The sequence below is a fragment of the Nilaparvata lugens genome, chromosome X (genome assembly GCF_014356525.2).
Source record: "Nilaparvata lugens isolate BPH chromosome X, ASM1435652v1, whole genome shotgun sequence".
Classification (NCBI taxonomy): Eukaryota; Metazoa; Arthropoda; class Insecta; order Hemiptera; family Delphacidae; genus Nilaparvata; species Nilaparvata lugens.
The window spans coordinates 44,142,724-44,156,903 of NC_052518.1; the positions used below are offsets into that span (position 1 = coordinate 44,142,724).

At 36.0% G+C, this 14,180-nt stretch overlaps 1 protein-coding gene across 1 annotated transcript; it reads right to left on the minus strand.

Annotated features, from left to right (window-relative positions):
- Positions 1–2,833: 2,833 nt before the first annotated feature.
- LOC120354357 (myb-like protein AA) lies at positions 2,834–4,592 on the minus strand. Its single transcript, XM_039441396.1, has 2 exons — positions 4,084–4,592; positions 2,834–3,315 (listed from the first exon to the last, which is right to left on the minus strand). Exons 1-2 carry the CDS (start codon positions 4,456–4,458, stop codon positions 2,914–2,916), a joined length of 777 nt encoding a protein of 258 aa, XP_039297330.1. The 5' UTR covers positions 4,459–4,592; the 3' UTR covers positions 2,834–2,913.
- Positions 4,593–14,180: the final 9,588 nt, after the last annotated feature.

Below are 14,180 nucleotides of genomic sequence, written 5' to 3' on the forward strand. Positions count from 1 at the left end.
AGAAATTTGCTGACCTGCTAATTCATATAGTATTTCATCAAAAAGGTTGCCGATTACGTTACTGCTTAATTTATAGTCTGCTGCAACTGGTGCATCGGCTGGGTCTGTTCCCGGTTTTGTACAGTTAACTGTTCTCTCAATAAATATGAATGATTTGCAAGGTAAAGAATAGACATCTAAAGAATTTATACCAATACGTGCCTCGTCAGAGTTTTTTATTTCCTGTCCCGAATAAACTGTATGAGTGTGAAATTGGAATTTGGTTATATCATTATAAAACTGAAGGTCTGTCTCCACATCCAGAATTTCACTAATTGCTGCCGCTCCTAACATTCCGCCAATCAACTATAAAACCCAACTTTTCTAATATTCTCGCACTTTTAGCCGACAAAGCACGTTTGTTTTTAGGTGTTGACGCTCTCACGTTCGTCTCTCTAATGACATCACATGTACACATCTTATTTGAACGTGGATTGAAAACAAGATAACCTATTACTTTTCACGTATGTGTAACCTAATTGTAATTGTATCTCCACGGAAATCAATAAACGATCCGTTCTGGTCCGTTACCTTTACATTAATAGTTTGAATTCGATGCGTATTCAAAGGTACATAAATAATCGGTGATGGTACTTCGTTTATTAAATAGCCGCTAGGAACCTTTGGTAAAAATTCGTAGATTATATGTTTTTGTTTCCCGTCAGAGTAACTACCACATGCTAAATTACACTCGAGTACAATACTACCAATGCTTGTTATGTTAACCAAATGCTGAGAATAATGCCATTTATTTGGCTGCAAAACAACATTATTAAAACCAAGTATCTTTCCAATCAAATCAGTATGTGTTAAATCAATGGGTTCATCAGAATGAATTCCAATCTTCATAGTATTTACGTTTGGGCGTATAATAAGTTTATTGTTCTTCTCATCAATATTCAATTTATTCTTTAAAGATTTAATAATATCCTCAACTTCATATGCACCCGTATCCAGCTCAATTAATCTATCGCCATATTTGAAGCTGGAATTTGTTCCTTTGTTAATGTTTGCAATACTATTGTAACTACAAAAATTAATCAATCCAATTTCCCATTCACGATTTTTATCCAATTCTATAATTTCTTGTAAATGTTCATAGAGGTTACTTGTGTTAGATCTTAATGTAATAACAACCATCTTGTGTGTGTGTGTGCGTTCAGCACAAACACTTAATTACAACTGATTTGCAAGAAACAATAATGTAAGATGACCACAAAAATCGCTATTTAATGGTTGCATGTGCTCTACATTATAAAATATATTTACTCCAATTTCTTTTTTCCAATATTTGTCCAATTCGTATGGCAGTTGTGAATTTCCAATTGGATCAAAATACCAAACATTGGAACCGACTTTTTTATATGCAACCCAATGTGTACCATCCTCGCTTTCCCTTGCTAAATTCACAATGGCATTCTCGTTTTTTAGAATTTTTTTGGGTAATGCATCTAGCATATATATACCTCTTAGCTGAATCTGTAATAATTTTGACCAATCAATCAAATCATAATTACTCAATTCTCCTTCAATATTCATGTCTTTTACTTCTTCCTACTCTTCTTTGTCTTCTTCCTACTCTTCTTTGTTGTTCTACGTTTCTTAACTTGAGGGAATAAACTCACTCCATATGATGATGGGGGTGGTGCTGGAGGGGGTAAAACTCTCCCCCCACTAATACTAGGAAAAGGCTTCAAAAAATACCCTTTTCCTGCAATATGCTTTTTCAACTGAGCTATAGCTTTGCGCCTAATATCATTACTATAACTTTTCCTCTTCACATTCTTCTTCTTCATCTTCTTTCTCAAAGAACCACCAAAGTAATTTTCAGCTTCCATCACATTTGTAACTAGGTAGCTGAGTCCTCTCTCAGCAAGGGGAGTTTTCGGATTTTTTAAAATCTCCCACGCCACGTTCGCTAGTGCTCTGTCAGCTTTCGATCGATTTGCATTATCACTATTTTGTGAATATGCTATATCGTGTGCCTTACAAGCCTGGTCAAGTTTGTTAATTCCTGGGTCACCTCTTGCTAATCGCTTTTCAAGTTTGGTGCCAGGGCCACAATACTGGTAGCCAGGGGCTATTGGGATCTCCACAGGTATAATATCGATCAATTTATTTAAAATAGTTGAAGTAATACCTGTAGCAGCACCCGCCACCCCCTTAAGTACTCTGGCAGCAGAGCTTAAGATACCTCTGCCTCGTTTCCTTGGAGTTTGCTTTCTCCTACATACCATTTTTCATTACCTTTCAACTCAATGGTTGAACATTAACTAAAGTTAACTAATTAATCATTACACTAACTTAATCTAAAAGAAAATTAAATTTTCTATTAATTCAGAAATGAATTCACCTTTCAAATCGAATTCACCTTTTCAGATTTGCTATTTGAAAAGAATTTTCTTTCATTAAAAGAATTATTCTTTTCAAATAGCAAATCTGAAAAGGCAAACACAATTTGAAAGGAGGAAGTGTTCCGTCCATACAGATATGGGCGCGTGCCAAAACAGATGTGAGGGAGCAATGCCCAACCTTTCACAACAAGGAAGTCAGCCTTGACTGAGTGAGCGACTGCCTGCTGTGTCTGACACTCGCCCTTGTGCGTGCATACAACAAGCTATAAAAAGACATTCTCATAGACAAGCACTCATAATAAAAGTGCATAGTGCTGACTGAACGTCTGGTTGTGTACGTGTTTTACTACTACTTCTAGTGAACTGTGTATAACAGGTGAGAATTGAGAACAATTTTTATAGAATAACAAAAAAACTATTTATTGAATACTACACTACTGACACATACATATATACATATTAACATGTAAAGCATGTTAATGCTAGATGGTCAGTGACATAAAAAATGCTAAATGCTAATTTAGCATTTAACAATTTTTATGTCAGTCATAAAAGCATTAACATGCTTTACAAACAGAGATAAGGTTTTGCACTTCAATTTGAAATTTTCAATGTCTTTTGTGCTCAAAATCCGGGTAAATCTTTCTGGAAGATAAACATCTGTTGTACGTAGTCCGGGTTCATGGATTTTGAGCACAATTCGCCGCCCGTGCTGGTTGGACGCCTCTCTCACATCACATATCGGATATGGCAACCCCTCTTCCAACTCATGGAGAGGCGTCCATGGCTTCTCGACGCGGCTATTCAACAATCTCAGAAAGTTCTCCGATCGCATCACGTCCTCGTCCTCTGTCTCCACTTCCCCCTCCTCCCTCAAGAGAGGTACGATCGAGCTGTCCTCCTCCTCTTCCGGCACACGTTTCTGTTGAAAAAATATTTCATTAGACTCTTATTTGTTTCAGATTTTTCATCATCAAATCATACAAGAGAGAGAGAGAGAGAACTTGCTCAACAGATTCACTACTCAAAACTGAAAGTAAGTAATAACTCGGAAATTCTCCGATTACTTTAACATAACTCAATTCAAATTGCTAGATAATTGACTCGAAAAATTTTTCAGTTCATTACATGCTCATTTTTATCAACAATAATTTTGTTTCACACGAAATATTATAAACAGTTTATGCATGTGATCGGATTTTTCATAATTCAAATAACAATGTATTATTCGAATCAGTAATTTGATATAGTAAGTAATATATAAGTAATAATGATATATAAGTAATAACTCGGAAATTCTCCGATTACTTTAACATAACTCAATTCAAATTGCTAGATAATTGAATTGTTTCAGTATAATCTTTCATGCAACATATTCGAATTTGTTATCGAAATTACTAAAACATGTTTTTTTGAATTTTTATCCAAATTTCAATGCAACCATCATGAAAATTTATCTGTGTTCGGATTGTTTTGATAGCACAATTAGAAGTCAAGCTCAGTCTTGACTTTGCTCACAGTATAAGAATCAGTAATTTCATAGTTCAATTTATTCAAATAAACATAGACTTGTAATGTGCACAAAAGATTTTATCCATTGGAAATTAGTTTTAAAAAAACTAATTCACATTTTATAAAGATTTTGTGCACATTACATGTTAATACAATAATAATATTTCTTTAAGCTAACCTTTGATTGAGTGAGCATGGCCTCGTCCTCGAAAACTAGCCTCCTCTTCACCGGCTGCTTGCTGGGTTGAGTTGACAGCACTGCTCGTCGCGGCGCCCAGGTAGCTGGTGTAGATTGTGGCAGAAGACTGTCCGGAATCACGATCTCCTCACCCCTCTCTCGTTGAACGAAGATTCCCTGTCTCTTCAGGGGTGAGCCGGAGGAGGAGGCAGCGGAGACAGCGGAGGCGGCAGCCGTGGCAGCGGAGGTGGCAGCAGAGCTGCGAGCTTCCTGCTGCTGCTTCTGCTGCTGCTGCTGCTGCTGCCAGTAGTTGAGCTGCTGCTCTGTTGGTGGGCTGTCTGGTATGATGAAGCTTGAAGATGATGATGAATCCATTGTGTAGATGATGATTAGGGAGAAGTTCACATAGGGTATATAAGTTCACTTAACTCTTCTCTAACGTAAATGGTGATTTTCCTCTGAGGCAACTGATTCTATACCAAGTCATTTCTCTGTCTGTTGCAGGCTTGTACGAGTGAGAGAGAGCATACGAGGGGGCGTGTGCAATTGGAGCGTGCTGTACTCAACTCCCCAGAGGTTTACCAGCAGCACAACGCTGACATTTGATTGTAAGTAAGTATAATCCGTTACATTCTGATATTTTTGAAATAACACTTACTTATTGATTTCTAATATTTGGTTGCAGTTATTGAATATTTCATTGTTTTTCACAGCATTTTCTCACCTCACAACTCGGTTTCCGGTCTCATAAGCAGTTGTGCTCTCGTCAGGGAAACATACCTGCATCGAGAGAAGCATAGCTGAGGAGCTAGCTGAGCTGAGACGATACCTGAGCTGAGACAACCACAGTCGAGGAGCTACCTGAGCTGAGAGAAGCATAGCCGAGGAGATAGCTGTCATTTCGTCAAATCAACACATGTAAGTTCATTTTTACTTTAATTTTATCCTTTGAGGACAATTTTTTTGTCCTCGGAGGACAATTTTTGTCCTCGGAGGACAGTTTTTGTCCTCGGAGCACAGTTTTTGTCCTTGGAGCACAGTTTTTGTCCTTGGAGCACAGTTTTTGTCCTCGGAGCCCAGTTTTTGTCCTCGGAGGATAAAAAACCTTCTACAATATACTGCATGCATGCGATTTTACCTCATCTTTACGATACGCTATATCCGGAACATCCAACCCCCGCTCTTCTTTCTCACACTCTTCATATAAACAAAATGGTAAATGCATTACTTTTTCAAATGGATTTTCGATAATATATTTGCAATAGACACATTGCAGATAGAATGGATTTTTATGTAAGAAATAACCATTTCTCCCGAAATACTCTGCTTTATTGGATAATGATTTACAAAAGTCACAATGTAGATGATGCTTTTCAAAATACTCTCCTTGAATGGATGAATCTTCTACATGATTAAAAGTTAAATATCTTTCTTCATATTCTCGTAGAATATTATTATTGAAATTCTCCTCTTCAATTGTTATATTATCTTTCCTTCTACAGTCCGGGCTGTACCTTGCATGTTCTATTGCTGGTATGTCACTTTCTTCCCATTTTCTCAAACAAATTGAACAAAATACACATCGCACAATGTCTGGTGCAGATGAGAATATAAATCCCTCTTTCGCCATGTTTTCCGCGGACAAATGCGGAGAAGATTTTGACCATCTTTTATCAAAAGATAATAATCTTAATCTTTCATACAACATAATGTGATCTTGAGATATCATTTTCACACACAGCCTTCTTCTACCAATGCCAATTCACAACTAAACATGCTGTTGTACTCTATCTCATCCTGATCGTTATTCTTTTGTTTTTCAGAATCTAACATCATGCCGAGGGAACGCAGACTACATGGTGTCAATTCTGCAGCGGTGCGTCATCGCATAACCATCAACGATCCCGAGGAAATCAGTATCGAAAACGTGCTCGAGAGATCGAAACGGCGCGTTTTCGATATAATTAGGGAGCATGCAGCACGCCATGATGCCAACGTGAAGTGGTTCATCTTGCTGAATGTTTTGCTGTATAAATTAGTGGTGATGGATGATGAGGTTAGCAAGACAGTCTCATCTCTAATAAATCTTCATAGTTACTCCAACATAGCGCTAAACGTGCTTGAAAACTATGAAGATTTTAATGAACATTTCATGTTGGCCGTGAGAAAAATCATGTCATCATTTGACAACTTTGTTCGAGACGGCAGCGGTTGGGTTTTGAAGAAAATTGAGTCACTGGATGTGAATGTGATTAAATTTAATCCAATCTTCACATCCAGTTTCATTCAAACACCGCAATTTCTTAAAAACAAAAAATGTATTATAAATGTCAAAAATCTGTCTGACGAAAAATGCTTTTTATGGTCAGTGCTCGCGTATTTCCATCAGAAACCAAAGGTCTCACACCTGACTGTAAAGTATTTGAGCAAGTTTGCTCACACACTTAATACGCGAGGAGTAAATTTCCCGGTGACAACACGCAATATTAAGAAATTTGAAATGCTAAATCCGGATATTGCAATTCACGTCATCGCGTATGACAACAAAAAGTTTTTCCCCTACCGCACAAGCATTTTCCGCACTCGTAATCACCAAATCAACCTTTTAATGCTAAAAGGCGATGGAGGAAAAACTCATTTCTGTTTAGTAAATACCGCGAACGGGAAAAACGGGCTATCACGTCTTCTCTCCAACCTTTCAAAATGCCACGGACAAGTACACATTTGCAATTTTTGTTTCCATAGATTTACATCGAACAAATCTTAAAATTGTGATGGCAAAGCAAATTTGATGAAACATGAAGAGCTTTGTTCCAAGTTTCAATCACAGCGAGTTTCATATCCTAAATGCGGAGAGACAATTAAATTCAAGAAACTAAGTGCTACGTTGAAGAAAAAGTACACCATTTATGCGGATTCAGAAACTTATGTTGTTAATATCGATAATAATGGAGATGATGATGAATCCGATTGGGATGAAATCAACCATAGCTATACAAAGAAAACAGCACAACATATTCCCTGCGGCTATTGTTTTGTTGTTATCGATGTGAACGGGGAAATCGCCTACGGACCTGTACTCCATAGATCGAGTAGTTTAGATGGAAAAATCATGGAGAAATTTCTTCAGGAAATTACAGATCTTGGCGACATTTTGTATGAGGATATGAAACGAGAAATTCCGATGCAAGCTTTATCCGAAAGTAAAGAGCGTGAATTTCAAAATTCGGTAAACTGCGGGCTTTGTGCTGAACCGTTTTTAGACAGCGATATTAAATGTTGTCACCACGCGCACGAAACCGGTAATTACTTGTGTGCGGCACAAGTTTCTTGTAATTTATGAGCTCGTACTCCGGAGTACATTTCGTGTTATTTTCATAATTTCTCCGGGTTTGATTCACATTTTATTTTGAAATCGCTCGGTAAATGTAAAAAAGAAATTTCCTGCATCGCAAATACGTCAGAGAGATTTTTGACACTTTCAGTAGGCAAAATTAAATTTTTAGATTCCTACAAGTTTATGTCTGAATCCTTGGAAGTATTGGTGCGTAGTTTAGTGCAAAGTACAGACATGGAAAAGAAATTTGAACGTTTATTTTCAGTATTTCATGACCCCCCACGCGAACACAGACAACTCTTGTTGAAAAAAGGAATATATCCTTACTCATACATGAGTTGTCCCGAAAAATTCGCGGAAACATCGCTTCCTCCCATCGAATGTTTTCATAATGATTTAACTGATACACCTCTGTCTCGCGAAGAATATGAGCATGCGCAAAGAGTGTTCTCAACATTCAAGCTGAAATCACTCGGTGAATATCATGATTTCTATTTATGTTTGGACGTGATGCTATTAGCGGAAGTTTTTGAATCCATGAGGTCTACGCTTTTTAGCTCATACGACCTTGATGTCACCCATTTTCTTTCCCTCGCTCACTTTACCTGGAATTGTATGCTGAAACACACCAAAGTCGCACTAGAATTGATTACTCATCCTGACATCCATCTTATGTTTGAGGCAGGGATGAGGGGTGGGGTGTCATTCATTGGTAAACGTTATTGTGAAGCGAATAACAAACATCTGCCCGAATCATACGACCCTTCAAAACCGAGTAATTATCTCCTTCATATCGATGCAAACAGTTTATACTCGGAAGCTATGAGCCGAAGCTTACCTGTTGGAAATTTCAAATTCCTCTCATTCCTCTCATTCCTCTCATTCCTCAGAGGAAGAAATTTCCAAGCTTGATTTCGCGAATTTGGACAGCAATTCAGAAACCGGATATATAATAGAATGTGATCTCAAGTACCCTCAAGAGTTACATGATAAGCACGCCAGCTTCCCACTCGCACCTCTCCACCAAACACCGCCGCGCGAATTGCTGTCAAACTACCAAACAAATGAGAACGGTCAAACTGGAGCCAAAAAGCTCATGAACACACTTTTCGACCGTGAAAAGTACATTGTTCACTACGTCAATTTAAAGCTCTACCTTCAGCTTGGCTTGCAATTATTGAAAGTGCATCGCGTCATTTGCTTTTCCCAATCTCCCTGGCTGAAAAGCTACATCGACTTCAATATCCGGAATAGACAGAACGCAAAAAATAAATTTGAAATATCCTTCTTTAAGGCCTGTTGTAATTTGATTTTTGGAAAAACGATACAATCTAGTCGTAAGCAAATCAATGTTAAAATCATCACGGATGAAAAACGGTTAGATAAGTACATTTCAAATCCACTATGTAAACGCTGGCAAATAATTAGTCCGAACGTGATCGCGGTTTTCTCTTGCAAGTTGGAACTAAAAATGAACAAGCCTGTCTATTCCAGCTTTTCCGTACTGGAGTTGAGTAAATTCCATATATACGATTTTTTCTATTGTAAATTACAAAAAATTATACCGTGGGATCGTATAGAACTCTGTATGACTGATACCGACAGTTTTCTTCTAAACGTGAAAGTCGAAGACGTGTATCAGTTGATTAAAGAAAATTTGAGCCTTTTCGACACTTGTAATTACCCTCCTTACCACCCATGCTTTTCTATGGAGAGAAATAAATTTGTAGGAAAGTTCAAGGATGAGACTGCCTCAAAACCTGTCCATAGATTTGTAGGCCTAAGATCAAAACTTTACTCCTTTTTAGTATGTAACGAGAATGAAGAACCTGTAAATAAATGTGTAGCAAAGGGTGTACAGACCGGAGTGGAATGTAGAAAACTTAATTTTAATTTATATAAGAAATCGCTGATTGAACATTGTGAACACATTGAAAAATTTAATATGATGAGGTCCTATAATCACACCATGTATCAGTCAATTTCAATTGACTCGATCAAAATAATCTGATTTGTTGACATGAGATGGTATATCATAATATTCAAAGTTAATCATCATTTTATAGTTCTAAGTAATAAATAAGTGAGTGTTATTTTGTTATTCAATTTGGTTTGTAAACAATCTAAATTGGAACGTTTATGTTTTCAAATATTTGAACTTAAAATTTGACCAGAATTCAAGTGTATGGAACATAACCTACTTTTTGGAATATTTATAATGTATAAATCAAAATTTGGGGAAGAAACAGTTTCGGGCTATGCCTGTTAGTCCTTCCCCAATCATTTTAAAGAATTGAGTTCTCTTTATCAACAAATAAATAAATAACAAACGAAGCTCGTAGCTCCGATATTTTGTTAATCAATATTGCAAGATAAACTGATTGATAAACTCATGGGATAAACTGATTGATTGCAATAGTTCAACAGCTGAACATAATTCTGTCTCACTCCTACACAGGCACTCCCATCTTCAGTTATCGACAGACGGCGAAGTTATCAGCTGTTTTACCAAGGATGAATAACTATTATCCTAGTTTGTCTACGTTTAATCATAGAGAAATAATAGTGTAAAATATGCTATTGTTTCTCTATGGTTTAATTCATTGAATTGAAATTATTTGAAAGTGACAGTTTTTTTTCGAAAAATTTTGAGCAAGCCTAAATAACAAGATTCAATAAGGTACTGGCTGATTCATTAAAAAAAATTAGTAGCCCCACATGATACCATAGGATGATAAATAATTTAATACGTGCACGTTTACCTAACAATGTGTGGAATTTACTAAGTTGGGCTGTTTCTTGATTTTTCAGGTGCAAGGGCAACTACATGTAGCTGAGAAAAAAAATCTGTTATTTTGTAGTGTGGACAAAGAAAGACATCCATATTGAAAAGATCGAGAGGGATGACAGGTTTTGGACCGAGAAGATGGACAAAAAGTTAATTTATTTCTACCATCACGCCTTGTTGCCAGAGATACTGGATCCTCGAACTTGCCGAAGTATGGCAATCAGGGAGCCCATCAATCCCATTTTCTCATTTTCAAATAAAGTCTCATTGAAAATTATCACATCTATTGGTTTTTTGTTTGTCCTTCTTAGTTCTTATAAAATAAACAGTTGAAAAATTAAGAACATGGAATAAAAACGTTGATCACACACCTTATAGACCTAAAGGTATATGGAAAAACTTATAGTTGGAATTAAAATTAAATCATGATAATAATAATATTTTTTAAACTTTACTATATGAACAGAGATATTGTGGAATTTCTCCATATCAAGGTGAAATGGAAGCGATGTTGTCAGTTTCACATAATTTTTTTTGAACGAATTAAGTAAACCAATGTGACTAAAATAAATCATGTGGAACTGACAATATCGCTCTTATTTCACTATTCTATTGAAACTATATACAAAAATATTTGAAAATATCAGCAGTATGTACAACTTTCCTTATCATAAACTATTCCATCATTGTATACAAATCTAATTCATAAGATTTCCAACTTGATTAACCTTCATATTTGCAGTTATTGAACAAAAGCTATAACGTGATTTGACGACATACGTTATTGAGGATATAACCAATACCTACTATTAATAGAAAGCTATTACCATAGAGAAACAATAGCGTTATGCTATCGTTTTTCTATGCTATTACTAAGTAATAGCATAAGTAGATATCCCATGGTATGGAGCGTTTATGTCGCAACTTGTACTGATATCTCAAGCTGATAGTCCACATAATTTCCACGTAGTTCTTTCCTGTGAAGCTTTATAACGCTGGTAGTCTCTCATATTGTGCCGTTCATACACTCTTACCCGGTCAAAACAGTAAAAATCGACAATAATCGACAGTAATCGGCTTGAGATAACAGTAAAAGTTGCAACATAAACGCCCTATACCATGGGATATCTACTTACGCTATTGTTTCTCTATGGTAATAGCGGGTGTTGAATCAGGGTAACTTGAAATTGTGTAGGAAAAAATGTGTGGTGACATCACCAAACCAGTTGATGGGTGTCTGTGTTTTGCGAGTAATCACACAGACTGTCTGTCGTTTATGTGTCAACTCATGATTTTAGCTGTCTGTCTTGAATTTTGATTCTGACTTATTCCATAATATATAAAGTATTCATAAAGTTCTATAGATTCACAAACCCAAGGTGAGTAATGTTATTATACAAATCGCGGATTTCAAAATTAGTACAATACTTCCTGAGTGAGTTTTACAGCTCGGGAGGTTCACTACAGTTATGTGAAGGGAAGAAAGACATTGGAGGTGATGGACGAAGGATGAGCGGGTGTGAAATGGGTAGGTGGTTACGACTAGAGAGGGTTGAATTTGCAATGACAATGGAAACGGAAAAAAGTCAGAACGAAGGACAGAAGAGGGCTCAACTTCATTTTTTTGATGTTTCAAAACTACACTCAAGTTCACACTACAGCTCCTGTAGTTTCATTTTTGTCATTGCACAATAATTGTAAAATTGTTGATTGAACCATTACGCAAAGAAATATATTTTGTGAATTGCAAACTTTGTCAATCACTCCCACAACAATAACCATGATAATGGTCACTGACTATAGCTCCAAAGAGAGAAAGCTCTGAGACTAGTTAGATAGAAAGAAAATGAGAAAGAGAGAGAGAGAGAATAAGAGAGAGACCGAGTAAAAAGGCTCACAATCAATGCATTAGGCTTAGGCAGTGAACTGACCTGTGCTACTGTTCATTTATTCATTCATTTATTCATTTCATTGACAATTACAAATCATAATTATAATAAATATAATATGATTGGGAGAAGACAACAGTCATAGCCCAAAACTGTCTTCTCCCAAATTTTTACAAATAAATGTTTAAAAAAGAATAAGGTTAAGATTTCACTTTCACTTCAAAAAGTCCAATTTCCACTTCAAAACTAATGACTAAACTAAAAATTTTGAATTTTGATATTTAAAAACTGATATTGTTCTGACTGCATGAACAATACACTGCAATTGAACAATGCATTGGAACTAAAAACACGCTTTCGACAGAACCGTTCAACCGATTTGTTTGAAATTAAATTTCAAATTCTTGAAAAAAATTTGCCTCTAAAATGACTACCTGCATTAGTTGAATTTTTACTTATTATAAAAGTTATCAATTGTAAAAACTTATTCAGATAGGAAAAAAATCAGGTGTGGTACACTCACACAACTTTCCTTGCTCATTGATCTATAAGCCTCATTAACGAGGATAATTTAGGGAATAACATTATGCCACAGAGGAAAGAAACACTACTGTATGCTTATTCCGTGATTATGCCGATTGGTGGCTAAATAATTAAAACTACGATTATACTATTGCGATTGTGTTCAGAGTACATTTTCCTTTGTTGAATTATGAAATTTGAGGATTTTTTAAAAGTTGTCAAAACAGCTGTTCTACAAATGAAATATCGACATGTGTTCTTTTGAATAAACTGCTCTACCTACCTACAGTAACTATATCACCAATGGTAATATAGTTACTGTATACCTACCTACCTCACGCACGAGGAGGAGGTTACAAAGTAAATTTCTCAAGGATGGGGTAGACCCCCTGTTAATTTCTTAGGGAAGAGACTCATGCCAGTTGATAGAGCTGATATATAACTATACAGGGTATGAATATGAAAAAAATCGGTCTAGTCATTTTTGATAAAATTGTGATAGAAATTTAACAAAATTCATCCTTCTCAGGAATATTACGGAGCTCCTGCAATTTTCCCAGAAATGAGACTCATGTCAGTTGATAGGGCTTATAAATAACTATCGCGGGTATAAATTTGAAGGAAATCGTTAGAGCCGTTTCCGAGAAAAACGTGAAAAACATGGTTTTTAGCCATTATCCGCCATTTTGAATTGAATTTTATTGAATTTCCTATTGTCGGATCCTCATGGTATAAGGACTTTGAGTTTAAAATTTCAAGTCAATCGGTTAATTAGGAATGGAGTTATCGTGTTCAAAGACACACACACACACACACAGACCAATACCCAAAAATCATTGTTCAGAGGACCTTGAAACGTATAGAAAACATGAAATTGGGGTACCTTGAATTTTTTTGGAAAGCAATACTTTCCTTACCTATGGTAATAGGGCAAGGAAAGTAATGAAACGTATAGAACATGAAATTAGGGTACTTTAAATTTTTTTTGGATGCAATACTTTCCTTAACTATGGTAATAGGGCAAGGAAAATAAAAATGTATAAAGTGAATTGCAAACTTTGTCAATCATTATCTCCCACAACAATAACCACAATATGGTCACTGACTACAGCTCCAAAGAAAGAAAGCTCTGGAACTAGAGTGGGAATGCACTCAATCAATGCTTTGGGCTGTGAACTGACCGTGTGCTACTGTTCTGACCGCGTGAACAATACAATCCAATTGAACAATGCATTGGAATTAAAAACGCGCTTCCAGCAGAACCGTTCAACCGATTTGTTTGAAATTAATTTTAAAATTCTTGAAAAAAATTTGCCTCTAAAATGACTACCTGCATTACTTAATTTTTTTCTTAATAGAAAAATTATCAATTGTAAAAACTTATTCAAATTGGGGAAAAAAATTAGCATATGGTAGCGAGTTTCAAACCTTCAAGCTGATTGCAAAACAGTTTTGGTCTTCCATATTGGACTAATAATGAGTGAGTAATCACATAAAGTAATTTGACCCCAACAGTGCTGCTATCTATAGGGCTAGAATCACAATTATTTCTATGCTGATT

What these genes read in the sequence shown, in the direction of transcription:
- LOC120354357 (XM_039441396.1), bottom strand. Translation starts at nt 4,458, where the DNA reads ATGGATTCATCATCATCTTCAAGCTTCATCATACCAGACAGCCCACCA. An exon ending in CCATGCTCACTCAATCAAAG is followed by an intron (nt 3,316 to 4,083) that starts GTTAGCTTAAAG and finishes TTTTTTCAACAG; the next exon opens with AAACGTGTGCCGGAAGAGGA.